This window comes from Diabrotica virgifera, chromosome 1 (genome assembly GCF_917563875.1).
Source record: "Diabrotica virgifera virgifera chromosome 1, PGI_DIABVI_V3a".
Classification (NCBI taxonomy): Eukaryota; Metazoa; Arthropoda; class Insecta; order Coleoptera; family Chrysomelidae; genus Diabrotica; species Diabrotica virgifera.
Window position 1 is genome coordinate 101,153,420 of NC_065443.1, and position 22,881 is coordinate 101,176,300.

At 30.3% G+C, this 22,881-nt stretch overlaps 1 protein-coding gene across 1 annotated transcript in view; it reads left to right on the top strand.

Moving 5' to 3' along the window:
- LOC114349413 (uncharacterized) overlaps positions 1–21,950 on the top strand; it is a 42,498-nt gene extending 20,548 nt beyond the window's left edge. The window contains exon 4 of the mRNA XM_028299782.2: positions 1,499–21,950. Within this exon, the coding sequence (XP_028155583.1) occupies positions 1,499–1,676 (178 nt within the window). The 3' untranslated portion in view covers positions 1,677–21,950. The remainder of the gene's footprint in view (positions 1–1,498) is intronic.
- Positions 21,951–22,881: the final 931 nt, after the last annotated feature.

A 22,881-nucleotide genomic window follows, 5' to 3' on the forward strand; every position in this document is an offset into this window, starting at 1 on the left:
TAATGATTGTATAAACTACTATTCGAGTAATCGTGCTGGTCAACTATAATCTGACAGATTCAAATTCTGTCACTTTGATAGTGAAACTGGATTAGGTTCGGTAGAGTTTATAAATTTTAATAATCAATCGTATTTACTTGAATAAACTCAACTTTTGAAAGCTATTTTGATATTATATTGTATTTTTGGTTTGGTAAGTATTTATTTAATTAAAATAAGTCAATAAAGTTTGTAAGTAATCATCTGTCAATATGGTTAACTTCTGTCTATGAGTTTGCCAAACGTGTACATATTACTCTGACTTTTCAATCATAGTGTATAAAATTACAGATTAATATATTTTTACGAATGTACATTTATTTGCAGATAATGTCTGGAAAATGATCTGGATACCAAAATGATCTGAATTAATAATTAAGTTTACATAAACGACATGTTTTAAATTCCTGTTACTACTTATGTCCGGCAACTTTAACATGCAGAAATTCATAATACTATATTTGCTTACTCATTATTTTTGTATTATTAATCTATATCAAATAATTAATTACGGTAGTAAAAGTAACATTTATTACCAATAAATATATAGGTATTATCAGAAAAAGAATAACATAACATAACGAAAAATCGTACGGTGGGGTAGTAGTCACATCCGTTTTTTACAGTATTAACTTAGTTTACACGTTGTTTTGACTAGAAATTTTTGATTTGATTCGTATGCATATCATCGATGACGCATGGGTATTCTTTCATTTTTCCTACTGTATAAATAAGTGAAGCACCATCAACGATTGATTCAATTGTGAAGATAATACTGCGTTCCCAACCATTGTTGATTAAAACAGTACGAAATAATTGAACTATAGTTGGTTCAACATGATGGTTGCTACTTAGAGTCCTTTTCATGAGCATTTTTCAGTGCGTCACAGTTTTTCGATTTCTTTCTAACGCATTAAATTGTATGTGACAGAAAAAAGGCACGTCTGTGATTGCAGACATTTATAACATTTATTCTAGTTATTCTAGTTGTCGATAGATGGCGCTATAATCGAAGAAAAAATTATTTACGAATTATATAATATATCTACGAATATAATCTGTACAATTTATAAGAATATTCAAATCAAAGAAAATACCATTTTATAAATGCAATAAACACAATTGATTTGTTTTTATGCCAAATTGCAAATAAAATGTGACAACTGTCAGATTTAACTAAAATGTCATGTTAGAATAAATGTCATAAATGTGTATTATCACGGACTTACCTTTTTTTCTATCATTTGTGACGCACTGAAAAATGCTCATGAAAAGGACTCTACATGATGAAAATACCTATCGCTAAGTTTTTGCATTTTTTTTCCAAAAAAAAAACGTTCTGCAAAAAATCGTTTCGTTTTCGTTAATTAGTCCTGTGTACGTACATATATTTCTTAACAATATTTAATTATTTATAATTATAAAAATGTTTATATAAACATATTTAATATTTTTGTAGGTTAGATAAGAAGCTTTCCAATTTAATGCGCAGTAGCGACATGAACAACTCAGATATTTCCGATGAAGCTAAGACGGCCTCCATAGAAAGTCTCAGCACGAGCATCATCACCAACGCCTCGTCAGTATCTCATAGTAATTCCAGAATCACTTTGACTGGCCCTGTAACTGATTTATAATACTTAATAATTATTGTAATAATAAGTCGAATTTAATTGAAACATATCGTCGAAGTAATAAGAATAACATTCCTATTCGAAATAATAAACCTAAAACGGTGATATGTACTATAGTATGCGGTCTACCCCTAGGATGCGGTCCCTCTGTGCGTATTATAGGGTGCGATATACCGATCGGAAAATTTATGAAGGATTCGCGCAAAATAATGAAATGCAAGAAAACTCTTGTAGAAAAAAATGTTTATTCACAATTACTAAATATTTGTAAACATAATGAAAGGGGACTAATGATTTACAAAAAAATATACTCCAGCTATTTATACAAAAAATTCTATGTAGCCTAATTATTTACAAATCGAAAAAGCCTAATTATTATTAAAGAAAAATATCATGTACCTTAATTTAAAAGAGAAATGCAGTAAATGATTCTGGCTTAAAAAAGTCATGCAAGTACCCTAACCAAGAAGATTATGGTGTTATTTATTGGGACCCTGCAAGTTCGGCAAAGCGACATCTGGTTTCTACGCTCAGCAACATTATTCGCACTTTTAATTATATTGGCCAATTATATTAGTCATGGTTACTGGATAATTGTCAAGGCCATAGTCATTGTCAAAAAATAAGATTCAGGTTATGTTATTAAAACGTAAACAATTGTATGTAGTAAATAAAATTAGTTATTAAAATGCAGTACTGCAAGCAAAATACAATTAATTAAATTTACCTTTATATAATAATTGCACATCATATCAATATCGTGGAGCAATATATAATTTTTATTCTTCAATGACAGTAACTATGAAATATCCGTCAATTTGACAATTTCAATTGACAATATGAATTATTTAAGAAAGTTGCAATATTTCTCCGCTATTCTCGCACGATAGTTTCTCGTATCCCCTCTAAGTACTTGCACACCGCGAATATAATAGTATAGAAATAAGTGTATTGTGTATTCCTACAAAATGTTGATTACTACCTAGCAATAAACATTTTGCCTAAAAATGGACTTTCATATTGTGTGCAAACCCTTCAAAGAAAAGCTTATGGTGTTGTTTAACCTTACATATAGACCGCAAGCTATAACAGAAAAGCTACGGTAGACCGCATACTATAGTGGCAGCCCTAAAACTATTAATGAAGTTAGGTGGTAATATTAGCAAAAGGAGGGTCTGTTTTATATCATTGGGTCATGTTTTTACTTTTTATTAGAAGTAGGTAAATAAATAAATATTTTTTAATACTGTACCTTTCGATTAGGCTTCCGTGAAAAAAGATATTTCTTTATATTTATTCTAATCATTTTTGTTCGATGATTCATTCCCTTCCTCGTTTACATTAGCTTTTTACAGTTAGGCCTCTTTTGGCGTCCTTTTTTTACCGAACAAGAGACCTTCAATAAACGGACATCCTTGTATAATATGTAAGATGATAATTTGGCTTCATTTGCTGTTTCTCTAGTTTTTTCTGCTGTTAATTTTTGATTTCATGTAAATTTATGAAATGCAAGTAAAAAGGCAGGTAGTACAATCAATTGTTACAAAAAGTATGATTTGTCTGGTGGTATGTACCTATACTCCATCTAATTTACTTACCGTTGCACGTCATCCGCGTCATAACCTTAGACGTCACATGAAATATTTAGGCGGTAGGTGTGTTCTTTTTTAGAATCACTTTGCCGAGTACACTGATGTTATAGCCACTATGCATATTTTATTATATACGCGTAGAAATAATATTTAAAGATTTCTATTAATGTTAACTTAAAGAAATACACAATAATATGTTTCATTTAATTTATATAAATGGATTATAAAGCCTTTTTTTGAAGCACATGTGTTCGGAATACACTGTAACTATAATCGAACGAAGGTGATATTTTGGCATAAATTGGTAACATTTATTTGACTGTTGCGGTGATGACACTTCATATTTGTTTATATTCTTTACTATAAGTATTTGTTTCATTATATTTACTGTTTTTATTATGTATTTTAACGTAAGATTATAAATTAATTCTTGTTTTCTATTTCTAAAGTTTTTATTTATTTACATTGAATATTAATTTGTTTTGCTGTATAATCCACTTCCGTAAAAATTGTGTGATGTATTTGATTTAAAATGAATTTAAGAATTTTTTGTAATTGGGCAACAATGTCAACTTGATCTCTAACGTAAGTAATGACGTGCAACTGTAAGTAAATTAGACGGACTGTACACATATGAATTCAGTAGCGAACTCTCTTACACCAGATTGGTGTCCGTAGTCTCGAAGGACCTTAGAAGCATATTCTGTGAAGTTGGTGATGGGACTGCAGGGTTGGCAATCATCATGATTAGTCGAAATATGTTCATTGCTGCCCTAAAAAGCTGGTTGTGGTTAGACGATCAATTAAACCACTCTTTGATATTGCGCAGATATGACATTCGTCGGCTTTCAACGCTTCGCTTTCCTTGCATGATATTATGTAGAAGCTGATATTTTGTTCCTTTCATCACGTGGCCAAGATGTTATAGTTTTCGTATCTGTATTTCATTACTCAGTTGTGTTTCTTTTGAAAGTCTTCGCTAGGCTTCTTCATCGTGACTCTGTCTACGTAAGTTATTCTCGGGATTCTTCTGTAAAGCCATATCTCCAAAACTTCCACTTATCTCATCATCGCTTTAGTTAGAGTTGCTGGCTCTATACCGTATAATAGGATAGTGAATACATAACATCTAACCATACGCATTTTTATGTCGACCAGGGCCACCGCTACCATGTGTGCAAAGTGTGCGTCGCACACGGGCGGCCGATTATAGGGGCGGCCAAAAGCAGTCCACTGATGACTGATGATAATTTTTTTAACGAAAATAAATTCAAAAACAAATAGTAATGATTCAGATATTTCTACAAACTCTAATATTCCAAACAATCTAAACAAAAATGCCAGAAAATGTTATTTATTATATGAACTGCCTTTTTGCAGCTGTAATCATAAAGTAGTTCCGGGAATGCTTTTTAATTCAAAGTGGCTGCCGGTTTTCGGGCTTCTAATGATATTTTTATCTACGTGGTCCATATGCGAATTTTTCACGTTCTGAACATTTATTATTTGTTAAGAGGCATTTATTATTTTATAACACGACAATAGGCCACTTTCAGAGAATTTAGATAAGTGCTTGTTAAGTTGCTCTCATTGAGTAATAAAAAACTCTTTTTTATTACTCGATGGTTTGAAACATCTTTTTTATTACTCGATGGTTACTCTGTTATAATATTGTTCCTTTGTGCTTATGTATGTATGGCTATAGATGGGTTATAGTTCAGTCTAAGTTGAGAATTTGATGATTTTAGACACGCTTTTGATAAACGATGTTGTTTTTAATAGATGTATATGTAGTAGTGTGCCCGTTTCTTTTCACACTACGGTATTTCAAATAGGCCTGGAACCCGCGTGCCAAAAAAAGTCGATTAATAACAAGCTGAAAATTTGTTAATAGCTTAACAGTGTCTAGTCGTGCAAACTTTGATGTACGGGAACACTGGAACAGGGGAAGTTTTAATTGTGGAACAGTTTAAAAATTTGGAACTTCAGATTACGAAGACGTCCCATGTATTTTGTCGGACAGAACATCCAATTAATTTGTTACCCTTTCATTGACCTCTCATGCAAAGATCAGACTGCTATTACTAACCAACATGATTCCTGTCATTTGACATGTTCTTCGTGTTTCACTCATTAAAATGCCCAGTTGGTCATAGACACCAGTCTGATTTTTGCATGAGAGTTTAATGAAATGGTAACAAATCAATTGGAAGTTATGTCTGACAAAATACATGGAACGTTTTCGTAGTCTGACGTTCCAAATTTTTAACCTGTTACACAATTAAAACTTCCAGTGTTCCCATACATCAAAGTTTGTCCGACTAGATACCGGTAAACTATTAACAAATTTTCAGCTTGCTATTAATCAACTTTTTTTGGTACGCGGGATCCAGGTGTCTAAAAGTAACGTCGAGATCAGAGCAATTATTTTTCATATACTCGTTACGGTTACGATGTATCTCCTGCACATTTCTTTAAATACTAGTACCTATGTTGAAACGACTAAAGTGTTAAAAGGGGGCGGCAAATATTAAGTTGCACACGGGCGGCCAACACTTTAGCGGCGGCCCTGATGTCGACACTTAAAATTCTGTTGCAAAAATTGTTACATTTTCTTAAACGAGTTACGTGCAGAAAAAAACGAGTTTTTTTCTCCGCAAATTTATCTGTTTATCTGATCAGCTCTTTAAATTTTTATGTTCCATATAGTTAAGGCTATGGGTACATAATTCGCAAATATTTTACGTGTATCCCTACTTTTTCTGTCTTTACACGGCAAATTACGTGTAGTAAAATTCACACTGGTGTGGATATGTAAACATTACTAGAATGTCATTCTACTTGAAAATGTCATAATTAATTTAAAGAGATGGCTTTTGAATGTTCTTGGATAACTGTTATTTTTATAATTGCAAATTATTAATTCAATTAATAAATGTGATAATTTTTTCACTAACTATGTTTTCAGTGATTGTAATAATTTATTTGTACAACAAAAACTAATAATCAATCGAGAAAAGAGGAAAAAGGAACGCTTACATAATTGAACATCTCTAACAACAAAATACTTGGATCACAGGATATATCTGATGTATTCTCTGCTTGGATCTTCCACAAATAATACACAATAAATAACTTTTTATTAAGTTCACGTCTTAAATCAATTATTTATCAAATACACTAATTTAATCAATTTCTCAAAATATTCCCGATGCAATGTCAAATATTTAAAATTGTCACTGATTGTCAGTGTCTGACTGACAATATATGCTGACAATATTATATTCGGTTGAGTGCGTTGTAAGACAAAGACAGATTTGGAAAATATTACCACGGCATTGTGTTCATTTTTTTCAAATCCTGAAAAAACCAATAAATATTTTTGAAAAATTTAAACGCAGAATGAAAGACTAAATTATTACCGAGGGCCGAAAGTCCCTTAGAATAAATAAAAAGTTTATTTTGAATGAGATATTTGAAATTAAAAATCACACTAAATTTTCTCTTAGTTTTTTCACCCCTGTAACTTATTAAAATAAACATTATAGAAGTTCTGAGGGACTTTCGGCCCTCGCTAATAACGTAATCTTTCATTCTGCGTTTAAATTTTTCAAAAATACTTATTAGTTTTCTCAGGATTTGAAAAAAATGAATCCCCATTTGAATAGCATTGCAGCCGAAAATACGTACCGATCCTCTTAACATTCAATATGAAAACTATCTAGGTCGTTTTAGATCAATTTTTTTTATAAATTTAAAATTTTTATTTCTTTATATTATGTAAGTATCCATTCACGAACTTTTATCATAACAAGAATTTAAAAACGTGAATATAAATACATGGTGAGAATATGACTCAGTGATACTAATAAAATAATTTATTAGAAATTAACAATAAAAATGATTAACGTAGGTATTTATATTTGCTTCTTTATTTTTAAACTTTTTTTTAGATATTAATATACAGTTGGATACTATCGGCTGTACAAATTTTTATGTAAGTATCTTTAAAATATAATTCTAAAAAATATATTTAGGGGTTTGTATATTACGTATTCACACAAAGTATTCCCAACTATGAACAAAGACATAGTAATTGAATGTTAAAGATTTCGTCGCTAGTGTCAGATTTAGCGCTTTTCAACGAACATATATAATTTTTTTTATCCATAAATAAAGAACTTAATATCACTTACATGGCTGCAAAACACAAGACCCAAAGTAGTTCTTCATACAACAGCCCGATGTAAAAGTCCGATTAGTCCAGGTCGGATCTGTTTTGAGATGGACGTTGAGAGGTGACTCTAATTTTTTTATAGAAATTGCTTGGAATTAACTCATATAATAATAATTGAAATATCCTCCCACTCAAAAAGGTCCGGACCATTGTTTAAATAATCAAAACGTTAAAAAATGAAGGAAAAATTTGATTTTTTTCTTCGTTTTTTGATTATAACTTTAAAAGTATTGACTTGAAAAGTTGCACTAAAATAAAAGTTGCGTAATTAAATTTCCTACAATATAAGATTGGTTAAAAATTTTTAAAATTGTTACCCTTGTTGCAAAATAGCAATGATTGCGAAAAAAAGCATAAAAAACAAGTATTCGCATTTTACGTTTTTCAACCAGTTTTGCTACACTTAGGACCTTCATATTTCACCCAGAAAAACTTTATGATATGATAAAACAATACTGTAAATTTAGTTAAGATCGGTTCAATAGATTTTGCAAAATAAATTTTGCAATCCAGCTTTCGCAAAAAAATTCATTTTTTCAAAATGTTGCAGGACTGAAAATAAAGCAGATAGCAAGTTAATTTTTTTACAAATTGAGGTTAAAAGCAGTTTTTTAGAAATTGAAGAATGCTGTACCTTTCATTTGCAATTTGCAAAATTAAAATCGGTTAACTACCACGGCGTCAGGAATTTTTGAAGTTATACTTCTTTAGGCGCGATTGAGAGTGAATTTTAATTTTTCTGCGCGCATGCGCACACAGACAGTATGGACTTAGTTGCTAAATCTTTCAATTTATATAGATATGTATCAGCGCAAATAAGGTGCAAAACGAATATATTAGTGTTTTTAGTAAATATATTTATTATAATTTTTGTGTCTCTGGATTTGTCTTCTTCGGGGGTAAGATAATAAGTACAGTAAAACCTCGATATAACGGACTAAATGGGGAGACGAGGTGTCCGTTAATGCCGAAAGTCCGTTATATAAAAATAGGTTTAAAATAAATCAAACAACTTTTTTTAAGTTGTATTTGCACTTTTGAAGTTTGCTGTTTTTTTTATAATTAGAAATGCATCCGCACAATGCTATAATAAAAATTTTATTGAAATTTTTTGCAAAATACAGAGACGTTTTGAATTTTTTTCACATTTGACCAGATTGTTTTGTCCGTTATATCCGAAGTCCGTTAAATATCCGAAATAAATTTTTATTTTATACTTCACGTGATCTATTTGTCACCATCATTGTAATTATGTCCGAGAAGCACCATCATTACACAGAGCCGTGGTAGGTCATTGGTAGATCATTCGACTAGAGATCGAAAGGCCCCGCGGTTAAATCCGGACAATTCATATTTTTTTTGGTATTGTTTTAATAAAAAATTTTTGAAAGTGGTAAGTATTAAAATTAGTTTGTTATTTAAATAAAATACAAATAAACTGTTTAAGTATATTTATTTCGTTGAAATCATATAATAGAAGTATAACTTTTTACGTGCGTACAAAGTACACACACATTCTTTTTTTTTTAAATAAACATTAATTTTTTTTGCTACGCGCAGGACAGCGGCGTTCGATTCACACAAGTTGATTTCCACCAAAATGTCTTGAAAACTTTAACTAATATCTTATATTCTTACTCTATATTTTGTTGTATGTTCATATTTTAATTCCACAAAAATCAAACTAATTTGATTATTGTTTGTGAAAAATTGTTTAAACAATTGCATATGTTTAAAAATAATACACTTTTATTTTATAAGTTAAAACATATGAACAAAAAAAGTTTTTGCTAAAAAATGTGTTATTTCAAAGGACACAGTGTGTGTTTTTATTTTGCAATAAACAAATTTATTTATTTATTTCGAAATGTACTAAAAATTAAAATTTATCAAAGGTCATTGAAATGCCCAATCAAAGCGAACGTATCCGCTGTCCTGCGCGTAGCACAAAAAATTAATGTTTATTTAAAAAAATTCCTGACGCCGTGGTAGTTAACCGATTTTAATTTTGCAAATTGCAAATGAAAGGTACAGTATTCTTTTATATGTAAAAAAAATTCAACTTGCTGTCTAAAGCCTGCTTTATTTTCAGTGATGCAACATTTTGAAAAAATGAATTTTTTTTGCGAAAGCTGTATTGCAAAATCTATTAAACCGATCTTAATGAAATTTACAGTATTGTTTTATCATATCATAAAGTTTTTCTGGGTGAAATATGAATGGTTGAAAATCTTAAAATTCGAATACTTGATTTTTTATGGTTTTTTCGAAATTATTGCTATTTTGCAACAAGGGTGACAATTTTTAAAATTTTCAGTTAATCCTATATTGTAGGAAATTTAATTACGCAACTTTTATGTCGGTGCAACTTTTCTCGAAAATGAAAACCTTTAAAGTTATAATAAAAAAACGAAGAAAAAACTCGAATTTTCCTTCATTTTTTGACATTTTTATTATTTAAACAATGCTCCGGACCTTTTTGAGTGGGAGTATAACACAAATATTATTATACGAGTTATTTTCAAGCAATTTCTGCAAAAAAATATGAGTCCCCTCTCAACATCCAAATGTACTAATATTTTTACAGATGCGCTCTGTGCCCTGGTCTTGATGTCTAACTGTTAATCCTCGAATAATGTACAATAAGTACATTACTGTACTAATAAGTATTTGTTTTACTTGGGAATTGATTGTGTGAAAATTGTGCTTATTGTATGGTATGCCACAACGATTTAGCTATGTTGCAGTATTTCATAAACTGATAATGTAATTTATACAAAATATTCGAAAGTAGCCAAACTGCCAATACTGTTATTCCATTTATATTCATATTTAATTTAAAGCCATTACTATATAGTTAATAATTTATTAAGAATGTCTTATAAATAACGCTTTTTGTAGACGTTGGTTTATTCACTGAACTGACTGTCAAGAGACTAACATTCTTTGAATAAGATTTGAATGAAGATATCCTACTGTCTTGATATCCTAGTGAGGTGATTTCCCACGATACATTTTGTATTGATAAGTTTATCAGTTTGCGGTATATTGCAAGAATTATCTTATATGAACTTGTTTTAAACAAAATCTATTAAAAAATTTAAGAGCCTAAAGGACACTAAGACCTAAAACAATATCACGGTTGTGTCTTATTATTACTATTTATACACATGTATCACTTTTTATTTTTAATTTGTTTCATTATATTGAAATATAAATATGTAAAAGAATATGAGGGTAAAATAGGTTGTGTTCGAGTGAAAAAAAAAGCAAAAGTTTTCTTTAACGAATTTATAAGATGTGCCCAATTTTAACTTGATTCAATTTGGTAAAATGTAAATGATGTGATATTGCTTGTATTGCTAAAATTTACAAATATATATTATACTCATATTTTAGAGAATACTTGTCATATGGAATGATTAAATTATTGTGAGCAATTTCTAAGAAGTTTGTAGAGTATTTCAAATTATTATATAGATTATTTCAAATTTCAATTTCAATTATTTTGTAGAGTATTATAAATCATTTAAGTATCATGCATTCTCAATCTGTGGTCTTTCATTCATTTATTGTTCTACTGAAATTGAATAGATGGAAATGGAAGATTCCTAGAATGTATGAAAGTTTAAAAGATGGTAATGTTTGGCAAATAAGAACCAACAATAGAATACAATTATATGAGCTACCTAAAATAATAGTAATATCTTCAATGGTGAATCTTGAAGTAGCAGCTGATATTATTCCACTTATATTTTCCCCCATTTTAACTGCCTATAACTTCTAAACGGCTCAAGATAGAAATATGCGGTTTTCGCTGAAATGTTTTATTTTAGTAAAAGTTTTGTCTGAATGGATTGAATTTTTTATATCGCTTTCAAATACGAAAAATAAAATGGCGGATTTTTGAAAAAAACGTTGTTGACTTTTTTTTAATGGAACGCCCAGTATATTTTTTGTAAATTGAAAGAAAGGTCATTCACCTATCCAGCGATATAAAGTTTTTCAAAATCGGTTGTCAAATCACTGAGTAATTAATTTTTAAAATGAGGGGTGCAACGTGGATATCACATACATACCTAAATAACATAACTGGCCAAAATGTTATTATGTTATGTGATTTCCACATTGCATCTCTCATTTTAAAAATTAATTGCTCAGTCATTTGGCAACTGATTTTAAAAAGTTTTATATCGCTGGATAGGTAAATGACCGTTTTTCAAGATACAAAAAAATATACTGGGTGTTTTAATAAAAAAATGTCAACAGCGTTTTTTTTTTTTTCAAAATCCGCCATTTTTTATTTAAAAGCGATATAGAAAATGGTCACTTACCTAAAAACTGGAAAAAACGGTCATTTATCTATCCAGCGATATAAAAATTTTTAAAATCGGTTGTCAAATGACTGAGCAATTAATTTTTAAAATGAGAGATGCAATGTGGAAATTACAGAACTTGGTCAGTTATGTTATTTAGGTATGTGATATCCACGTTGCACCTCTCATTTTAAAAATTAATTACTCAGTGATTTGACAACCGGTTTTGAAAAACTTTATATCGCTAGATAGGTGAATGACCTTTCTTTCAATTTACAAAAGAATATACTGGGTGTTCCATTAAAAAAAAAGTCAACAACGTTTTTTTTTCAAAAATCCGCCATCTTTTATTTCGTATTTGAAAGCGATATAAAAAATTCAATCCATTCAGACAAAACTTTTACTAAAATAAAACATTTCAGTGAAAACCGCATATTTTTATCTTGAGCCGTTTAGAAGTTATAGGCAGTTAAAATGGGGGAAAATATAAGTGGACACCCGGTACATAAAACACAAACGTGTTCGTTCTCAAACAATATGGTCAATTTGTCAGATTACTGTACATCAATTTCATTTAATAGAAATTTCGGATCTGTAATACCTAAAAAATATTTATTATTCTTTTTTCTGCCTACCAACTATCCTACCGTTAGTCATAGGGTCGGTTTCACCAATAACAATAAATCAATGAATTCGTCGAGTAAAATTGTTTCAATACCATTTTGATAATTTAAACATTTTGACGAATTTTCTTTGTTGTAGATATTATTTAAAGCGATATTAACTTGTCAATTTATTCGAAGAGTAAATAGTTATTTGATAAATAAATAAATGAAATGATATTTCACGTTAGCGAAACGTAGATGTGTCAGTTTATTGGTCGAATAAGTTTATTCATTAAATAAATTACTTTTCGTCATTGGTGAAATCGGCTATTAGACACACAGACCTCCCAATATCTGTCTGTTCATTCTAATTTTCCAGTCAAAAATTTCAATTATCCATACAATATTCAAAGTTGTAGTTAAATTCAGGGTCTTCTTTAGTCAAATAGTTAGCGTCTGTTAAGTTCGTTTTACATCTCCGTGCTAGATCTGGGTTCTGTGTATGCGATGTTTAATACTTCTTTTCGTCTGATCACTTAGTTGTACAATTTTACATGTCCAAAATATAAGATCCCTTTTGGTACATGTCTAAAACCATACACATGTCAGACAGGAACAAGTTTAAAAAACGGCTAACGGAACATGGCTTCAAGGCAAGGCATGGCAAGTCCATGCATCTAACTATAACTTTAAAATTTTGCATAGACAAGAAAAAAGTAAAAATATATATATTCCCACCAAATTTACAGATTTAATTCTCAATAGTTGCGTAGATATGACAGCAATCAATATTCCGTTAGGTATTAAAAAATTGTTTTGCACTGAAGTACTGAATTTAAAATTTATATTTTGAGGAATATGATATACAGTGAAATATGTAAATTATATTTGTTTACGAAGTTTTGAACGAGCCGGAAAACGCAACAAAAGTAACAAAGTCATGACATTTATGACTTGTGAAATGGTTGACTAAAGTCCTTTTCATGAGCATTTTTCAGTGCGTCACAGTTTTTCGATTTCTTTCTAACGCATTAAATTTTATGTGACAGAAAAAAAGGCACATCGGTGATTACATACATTTATAACATTTATTCTAGTTATCGATAGATGGCGCTATAATCGAAGAAAAAATTATTTACGAATTATATAATATATCTACGAATGTAATCTGTACCATTTTATAAGACTATACAAATAAAAGTAAATGCCATTTTATAAATGCAATAAACACAATTGATTTGTTTTTATGCCAAATTGCAAATAAAATGTGAGAACTGTCGGATTCAACTAAAATGTCATGTTAGAATAAATGTCATAAATGTGTATTATCACGGACTTACCTTTTTTTCTATTATTTGTGACGCACTGAAAAATGCTCGTGAAAAGGACTCTAGTTAACCAGCGTCATTTATGTAAATTCCATAATCTAATCTAATTACAATTTTTCTCGATAGAGGATAACTGGGTATATAAAGGGTGTTTCATTAATAATTGGAAATAATTTAAGTGTAGAATCGTGGGCTCAAAATATTAAGATTTCTTCCAAATTAATTAAATAAAATGTGGCTCCTTACTGAGTTACAGAAATTTAAAACCTATCCCAGTACTTTAAAACTATTTGACATATCCTTGTCAAACTTGGCAGAAAGGGTAGGCCTTGTATAACCTATGAGTAGAGGGGATTTGACAGTTTTCGCCAGGGCTGTTAGTGGCAGTTTTGTGCATTGAATTTGAACAATTTTATCAGAAAAGTACAAGTTTCAAACCGCCAGAGAGCGCTACCGACAAAACTCACAGCCAATAAAAACAGGTAACCTCTAAGTTTCACATAAACTTCTTCTTTTTCTCAATGGCGTCTTCCGTAAGCAGTCATCCAGTCGCACGAATTTATATATTAAATATTAAAATTATAATGCTTTACTGTAATTACTTTTACTATTAATTCTGTGTATTCGTTCAGTAATGAGGTTACAATAATATTTTAGTTCATAATTTGTGGTTTTCTACATAAATTAAATATCTATTTTTCTCGTTTTGTATACTTGACATACACCAATTTTATCAGAAAAGTACAAGTTTCAAATTGCGAGAGAGCGCTACCGTCGAAACTCACAGCCAATTATATTCGCAAAATTAAATTTCAACAGAGGGCGCTCAAAATTTCAAAGATGGACGACAACTCTAGGAAAACAATTCATTTTGTCATTTGAATTCACAGTTCTAAAACGTTAAATTAAAATCATTTACAGAAGTGTTTTGCCAAAGTAACCACTAAGTTTTGCAACTAAGACATCTTATAAGTTAAAGACGACTCAAAATTATGTTTAATCTGTATGCATTCATTAAAATTTGATGCTAACTACTGATTTGTTTTTACCTTTTTTTTTTTCATAAAAAAATCTGGCCCCCGATAATCACACAGCGTTCTAAAAATTATTAATCTATCTTAGGATTTCTAATTTTGTTATTAATTTAATTAATAGGTGCACTACAGTTTATTTTACACCAGCAGATAACAATTTTTAATTAAATAAAAACTGGAAACTAAGTAGGTGAATTTATTTTATAATAATTGTATTCTGGAAATTACGAAGTGGTCGAGATATTTTGCATAACAATGTACATTCTATGTACAGAATATATACTACATTTTATTTATTTATTTAATTTTGCAGTCGCTTAAACATTAAAAAATACTACGTTTAATACAAACGTTAAATTAACAAAATGTGTGATTTGGGATTGGTTAATTTAGGTCATTACGTAGAATATAATAGGAATGAATACTTAGGAACACTGCAATAATTTTTTTAAGTCGAAATTATTGTTGATGCTTTTCAAATTCGCCACCAGGCGTCGCCCACTTTGCGGTTCCTCGCCAATTGTGTTAAATAGTCGTTTCTGGCTACTACCAGAGGCGTACGACAGGAGAAAGTGAACTAACAGTGTAGATCAGAGATTCTCAATCTGTGGTACATATCATTATTGGCGGTGGTACACAAAACACAGAAAAAATTAAAATAGTAGTACTTAGTAAGTACTGATAATACGATTTAAAAATATAGGTGGTACCAAAAATAATAAAAATAACTGTAGGTGTAGATAACATACTCTTTATTCATAACGATACAGTTATTATTTTTCGAGATATTTGAAGTTAAAATTGAAACAGCACAGTTACTTTGATTAATTTATTAATTATGTCGGAAGTGAGAAGATCGTTTAACGTAACGGAAGCATTGATAAACTTATTGATGTAAATGGGAACATTGAACATTTGTTATAAAATATTTAGTTAAAATGTTATTTTTGATATTTTCGTGTTATTAAAATTGTTCTTTAATTTAGATTATAACAAAATGATTCATTTTAGAACCACAGTTTGTTTCTAAATGTTGAATGCTTCTATTCGTTTCAAGAAATTTCATTAAACAACATTATTTTTTGTTTATGCTTTTTCTCATGAGCATTTTTTAGTGCGTCACAGTTTTTCGATTTCTTTCTAACGCATTAAATTGTATATGACAGAAAAAAAGGCACGTCGGTGATTACTTTGGTAATTATTCTAGTTCGGTGATTATTCTAGTTGTCGATAGATGGCGCTATAATAGAAAAAAATTTAATTACTAGTTATATAATATATCTACGAATATAATCTGCACAATTTATAAGACTATACAAATAAAAAAAAATACCATTTTATAAATGCAATAAAGACAATTGATTTGTTTTTATGCCCAATTGCAAATAAAATTTGACAACTGTCAGATTTAACTAAAATGCCATGTTAGAATAAATGCTATAAATGTATATTATCACGGACTTACCTTCTTTTCTATCATTTGTGACGCACTGAAAAATCCTCATGAAAAGAACCATAATAGCGGTTTACATTCATTTCATGTGCGTAATAAATGTAATTCTATGGTCACTTTCCCATTTCGTACGCCTCTGGTAGTAGCTATTTAATGTAATTTAGTAGGGTGTAAAGTACCTGCATTTTCTGCCAAGTATGACAAGAATATGTCAAATAGATTTAAAGTAGGTACCGGGTACAAATAGTTTTTAAATTTATAATAATAAAGTAAAACACCCTGTAACAGTAAGTAGACACATTTTATTTAAGTGATTTTGGTTACACCGCAATATATATTTTGAGCCCAGAAATCTAGTTAAAATATTTCCAATTATTAATGAAACACCCTATATAGTATTTTTATCTACACTACAAACTTCTTTCTGTCTTAAGGATTTAACAAAACTAGAATCAAGGTGCACTTCATAGACTGTTTTTGTGCTTAATATTATTTTACACATTTAAAGTTTATTATTATTTAGCTATAAGATATATTGTGTTCATAGACTAAATTCCTAATCAAAATCAATGCACCATTAAATTTAAATACACAGTGATGAGCGCGCTAATAACCGGCAAAATAACGCAAAAGATGGAAAACATATTAAGCTGTGAGATAAAAAGAGATGAAACTTGTAGAGGTGGAAAATTTAGCGATCTAAACCCATAAATTTACATTATATTGATTGTTTCCCACCTTTAGACGTATCAGAGGAGTATGTCAACTAAAACTGTCACCGTCACACTGGTAGTTGCCAAACTCCTCCGACACGTCGAAAGGTGGGAAACAATCAATATAATGTTAATTTATAGGTTTCTATCGCTAAATTTCCCACCTCTACTAGGTTCATCTAAATTTGATCTCACAACTTAATATGGTTTCGGTCTTTTGTGTTATTTTGCCGGTTATTAGCGCGCTTATCATTGTATACATTAGTGGTAATTATACATTAACTAAATTGTAACAAAATCTTGTATATGTACGGTCTCATACTTTAACCTTTCTTTAAATAAATTTTGGGAAATTTTGGAAGCAATAAATGTTATACTTCAAATCAAGCATATATGCTTGAAGGGTTACAGAAGGTCCAAAGCATATTTTTGTGGTAGATAGTAGATTATCTCAGAATATTTTTAATATTTGATGCATTAATTTTATGCCGGAATTAGTTTTATTGTTTTTCTAGGTTTTTACAAGATACTTTTCATTGTAACAACGCTACAAACAATAAATGCCTTTCTTTTTAGAAATAATATACATAAGGTGGGTTGTACGTATTATTTAATTATGTGCTATTGAATACTTTCTTCTCTGTTGAGCCTTTAGTAGAAGTTCACCATTTTATTACACTGGATATTGTCGAACACTTTTTTAAGTTTTAAGTTTAAATGTTTTTACAGTTTTTCTTACAATCTCTTACTTGCTTACTGCAATACACTAAACTTTTAAATTATTTTAAAATTCGAGATTATATTATTTACAGATATATTTAAAATTAGCGAGGTACTTATTCATGTTTTGTGAGGCTTCATTGCATTGAAAATAGTTAAATGTAGTTTTATATATTTGAATAACTTAATAATAACATCTTAATAACCAATGGTAACAGTTCCAAAACTATTTTTTGTTTTGAGTTTTAGATATTATTTACTCATTTAATGGGAATAAACCACAATTTCACATTTCAATTGAAAATATGTTATATAATATAACGTATTTAGACTATTTTGTTTTTATCTGGAAAATCGTTCTTCCAATACAAGTTAAAACTTAAGGTACTAGTACACTTTAGAAGACCGAAAATATTCATTTTTTTCAAGAATTTTTTTCTCAGAAACTTTATTAAAAATGAACATAAAGCTTTTTACATATTAATATCTAACTTTTAGAGAGTACAAAAATGTATCTTTTTTCATTTATGCACGTACACTAATATTGTAGAGGGCGCAAAAATGATGGCGGACAGTTAATCTCAGGATTGGGATATCTGAAACAAAAAAATTGTACTGGATTTGAAAAAGAAAGGTTTCTTACGTGACAATTTACCACAATTTGACCAAAAAATAAAAAATAAATATTTTTTATCCATGAAAAACTGAAGAAAAACCGGAGATTTCTTCACAAAAATTTTTCAAATTTCCGTAAAATCTTTTTTTTGCGGAATTTTTCACTAACGGTGGTAAATTGTCACGTAAGAAACCTTCCCTTTTCAAATGCCGTACGATTTTTTTGTTTCAGAGATCCTAATCCTGAGATTAACTGTCCGCCATCGGAACTACTTTTTTTCGAGGCCTCGACTTTGGTGCACTCTTCAATATTAGTGTACGTGCATAAATAAAAAAATATATATTTTTTGTATTCTCTAAAAGTCAGATATTAATATTTAAAACGTTTTTTGTTCATTTTTAATAAGGGTTCTGAAAAAAAATCTTGAAAAATGCTTATTTTTGGCCTTCTAAAGTGTACTAGTACCTTAAACTTTTTCAAATATATCGTATTTTCAATTAAAATTTTCAATAAAGCATTCTTATTTCTTTCTAATCTGACACTCCAAAATATCATTTAATTTATAAAAAAACACTTTGATTAAGTTAACAATCAATGTAAACTAGTTTTGGAGAGAAAAGTTGTCATAGAAAAGTCACAAAGTTCATTTTTTTATTCATTTAACTTTTTTAATGCGATGTTGCTATTAGAGAGATATCGCAAAGGTTAACGTTAATAACGTGTCAAGACGTAAATAAGGGATAAGAGTCTATTTCAACACAGGCATCAAGAGAGTTATCGCAAATGTTTTGGGGCGGGACTTAACGTTATTATGACAACCGAAGTTTGGAATTAAATGTAACCTAGAAATTAATGTTAAGGAATACTGTAAATGTTTTTATTGAAAAATTAATTTGGAGATTGAGCAATGGTTTAACCAACAATAAATATAAATAATCAGTATAAAAATAATATAAAATATCTGAATAGCTAATATCCTAAGCACAAAAAGTAGTCTATTGTAAACAAAATAAGAACACAAGCATTTGTCAACACAGGAAACAAGATGATTTACAATTTTTAGTTTATAAAATTTGTATTCTACAAATTATTTTTATGTTTCGTCCCAAATGTCAAATTAGCGTTAACGTTTCGAGGTTTGTTCCAACTCGATACAAAACCGTTCTTGAATCGTTACGCGCATGTGCAATAACGAATAATTATGCGCAGTAACACATTGTTCGTTACTGCGCATACTCGTAACCGTTCGAGAAAGGTTTTGTATCGAGTTGGAACAAACCTATTACCGTCCCTTATTTCGACCTAAATAGCGGGACACGTTATCCGGTATTAGCGTAACATTCACTTTGCGCTTGCGTACATGTCAAAATAGCGTATTCCGCTATTAGCGTGCGGTAAAAATGCATTTGCGATATCTCTCTATTGACTTTTAATGTACCTTCACAGACATTGTTTAAATATTACGCAATGAACAACTTATTTATAAGTTATAATATAACAGTTGCGGTAAAGTCGGCGTATAACTATGTATTAACTAGTAACCCAGGTTTGAGACACTATGCATAAGCAAAATTGTATATTGTTTAAGTAAGTAAGCATTTTTATAAACTATTTGGTTCTTGTTTTCTTATGTACATACATTGAAGCATTCACAGTTTATTTATAGTTTACAATTTTAACCACTTATTTAGTATTAATCCCGATTCTGTAATAAAAAAAACGAGAATATCAATAATTGCTAACAGCTAACATTCACTCAAGTAGGCTTTGATCTATACACAGTGTTATTTAGATATTGCATCAGTCTTATTCCAAAGATATTCCAAAATCTTATTCCAAAGATGCAAATAATTGATACATGAGATATAAAATAGCATGAAAATATATAGTTTAGTAGAAATATTCTGAATATACCTTACAGGTATACAAAGGAAGGAGATTGTTTCTTCGTAAGGGACAGTGGGGGAATGGTGCGCACTCCGTTGTAAATTCTTTAAATCTATCATAACGGCTAGTATGTTACAGTAAGCTCTAATTATTCTACTTTTAATATTTAAAATAGGTTTTAGAGAAATACAAACTACTAAAGCAGAATATTAAAAAACGAAAGAAGTGCCTTTGCTTACGATTCCTCATCCATGAGGGTAATCATGCGCACGGATTGGTAAATGGTGCGCACTGAATAATGTTTTTATAAAATTCTTTATTGTTCTTTTCTGTTTTCCAGCAAATACAACATGTCCCTAGGTGCAGCTTGTTTTCTGGTGGTGGAATGAAACTTAATTTTATATCATATAATTTGTCTTCATCGATAATATCTGACAAATCAGTGTCTGTTACATCAGACTACACAGGTGTTAGCTCCTTTTGCACTCTCTTCTTGTTTTGTTTGCCTTCAAGTTTTTTTCTCTCTGGCGAGATATCTAGCGATTTTTTAACAAATCATTTTTGAACAGTTTTCTTGCTGCTTTCTGGTCCTCCTTTCTCGTGAGATTCACGTACCTTAGTCATCTTTTTTCCTTGGCGTTCTCCAATTTTATCTTCATTGGTGAGCTTGTAAGATTTTTCGATTGTTCGAGATTTTCTTTTAAATTCTGGTTTAACTCGTGATAGATCAACATGAGTGGAATATAATTCTCTCCAGCACTCATGCAATAAACGATCATGATAGTTCTTCCACTATCAACAAACAGAGCCTACATTTGTAGCTCCTCTAGGTACATAAACCCGTTTGTCTTTTTCTTGAAGTCGATCTTGAATGTCGAAAGCTCTTATCGTTTCCCTTATTTTTTTGCCGGCATTTCTAATTGCATACAGAGGATTTTGTAAATCTTCGTTAGTATATATGTAAGAATCATAGATTTTTTAGTGTAGTTTTATAGCCTCTGGAAAGGAAAATGGTGACTTTATTATTTACCACTTCATTGTTTGTGGGGGAATCATGCGCAATCCTGCGCACTATTACCCCTTTACGCCTTAAATAGCAAACGTCGTCACAAACAAAAAAATACTAGACCATATAAACCAACAGATGCACCAAAATGTACAGAAAACAACATGATTTAAATCAAAAGCAGTTAAGCAATCAAAGCAATTTAATAAAACCTACGAACTTAGCGTCTTAATTTTTGGAGCAGAAAAACTAAAAGAATTCTTGCGATTTTCAATAATCGGATCTCACTCAGTCCCCGTGCAACATTCGACTGAAGATAATGGCGTCAACCGTTCATGAGATCATCAAAAGGTGTAGGACTTGTTGAGTTCTTAAAATCATCCACGGAATTTGAAATACAATGCAGCGCAAGATTACCCGCTGCGGACCATTCCCCCACTTTCCTTTATATCCATCAATTTTAATTTAGTGCCTGATATGTCAGTATTGAATTCATCTTAGTTTCAGTGTAACAAGATGAATAATATTGAATGAATATAAAAGGTGAAAATCTAAACAAAAACTGTTTCCACAATCGATTCCAATGTATCAATGCATTCCAAAGTACATATAAGTCAGAGTTGCTTGAGTTTTAGTGAAACGGTGCATGCTTGTTATACAATAGAATATTTCAGGTGTTATTTACATATTTATAAAAACATATTCCAGATAAGTAATATTTTTAGAAACAATTTTTATATTTGTCCTTTTCAATAAATATTTTATGATAACATTTTTTATCATTTCAAACTAGTTTATAATAATTGTAACTCAAAAATGAATAATCACTTTCAATTTCGATGTAAAACGAAAATACAGCGGCACCATATTCTAGTCCAATCAGAGAGTGCGGTAAGCACCTCTACCGGTTTCGAAACTTATTAGTCTCTCATCAGGAGGCACATATGCTGCTCTCTCTGATCCAACCAAAACAAACCCCGGCGTGCTGTCACGGATTGCAACGAACGAAATGGCATAGATGCCCTAGCGGCAACTGCTAGCAAAAAGACTAAGTTTTCAATCTAATGGCACATAAAACAACATAATGTTACTCTACATCCCACCAGACTGAAAACAATGGGAACCTTCTCTGGTTACACCTCCGAGGATTCTACAATTTGCAAGCCATAACGGATGCTGAGACTAAGGAAGATGAGGGAATTTTATCCGTTATGGCCGCAAATTGTAGAAGCCTCGGAGATGTAACCAGAGAAGGTTCCCATTGATTTCAGCCTGGTGGGATGTAGAGTAACATAGAGGAAGTTCCTCGAGGAAGGGTGTAGTAATGCGTAGGTATTTTTTTTCTTCTTCTTTTTGTGGAATTTATGGCTTTGGTGAGAGCCAATTAGCTTTAATAATTGTTAGAAATAATATTTCTAACATAGCAAGTAAATAAAAATACTATAAAATAAAAATTTGTTGTAAATTCGTATTGTGAGATGAAATCTAACACGCGACTGTTCCCGTTACAGAAGTGAGCGCGACTACTCCCGGGTTAATATCGTTTTCTGTCCTTTGCACTATACGAAAAGTGTAAAAGTCTGACACTGACTCCCTTATTGACATCATTCTAGACAGGGAAACTCACTATCAACGCTGCTCAACCTAGTTCTTGAGGCAGTCATCAGAAAAACCAATGTAACCGGCCAAATAAATACCAAA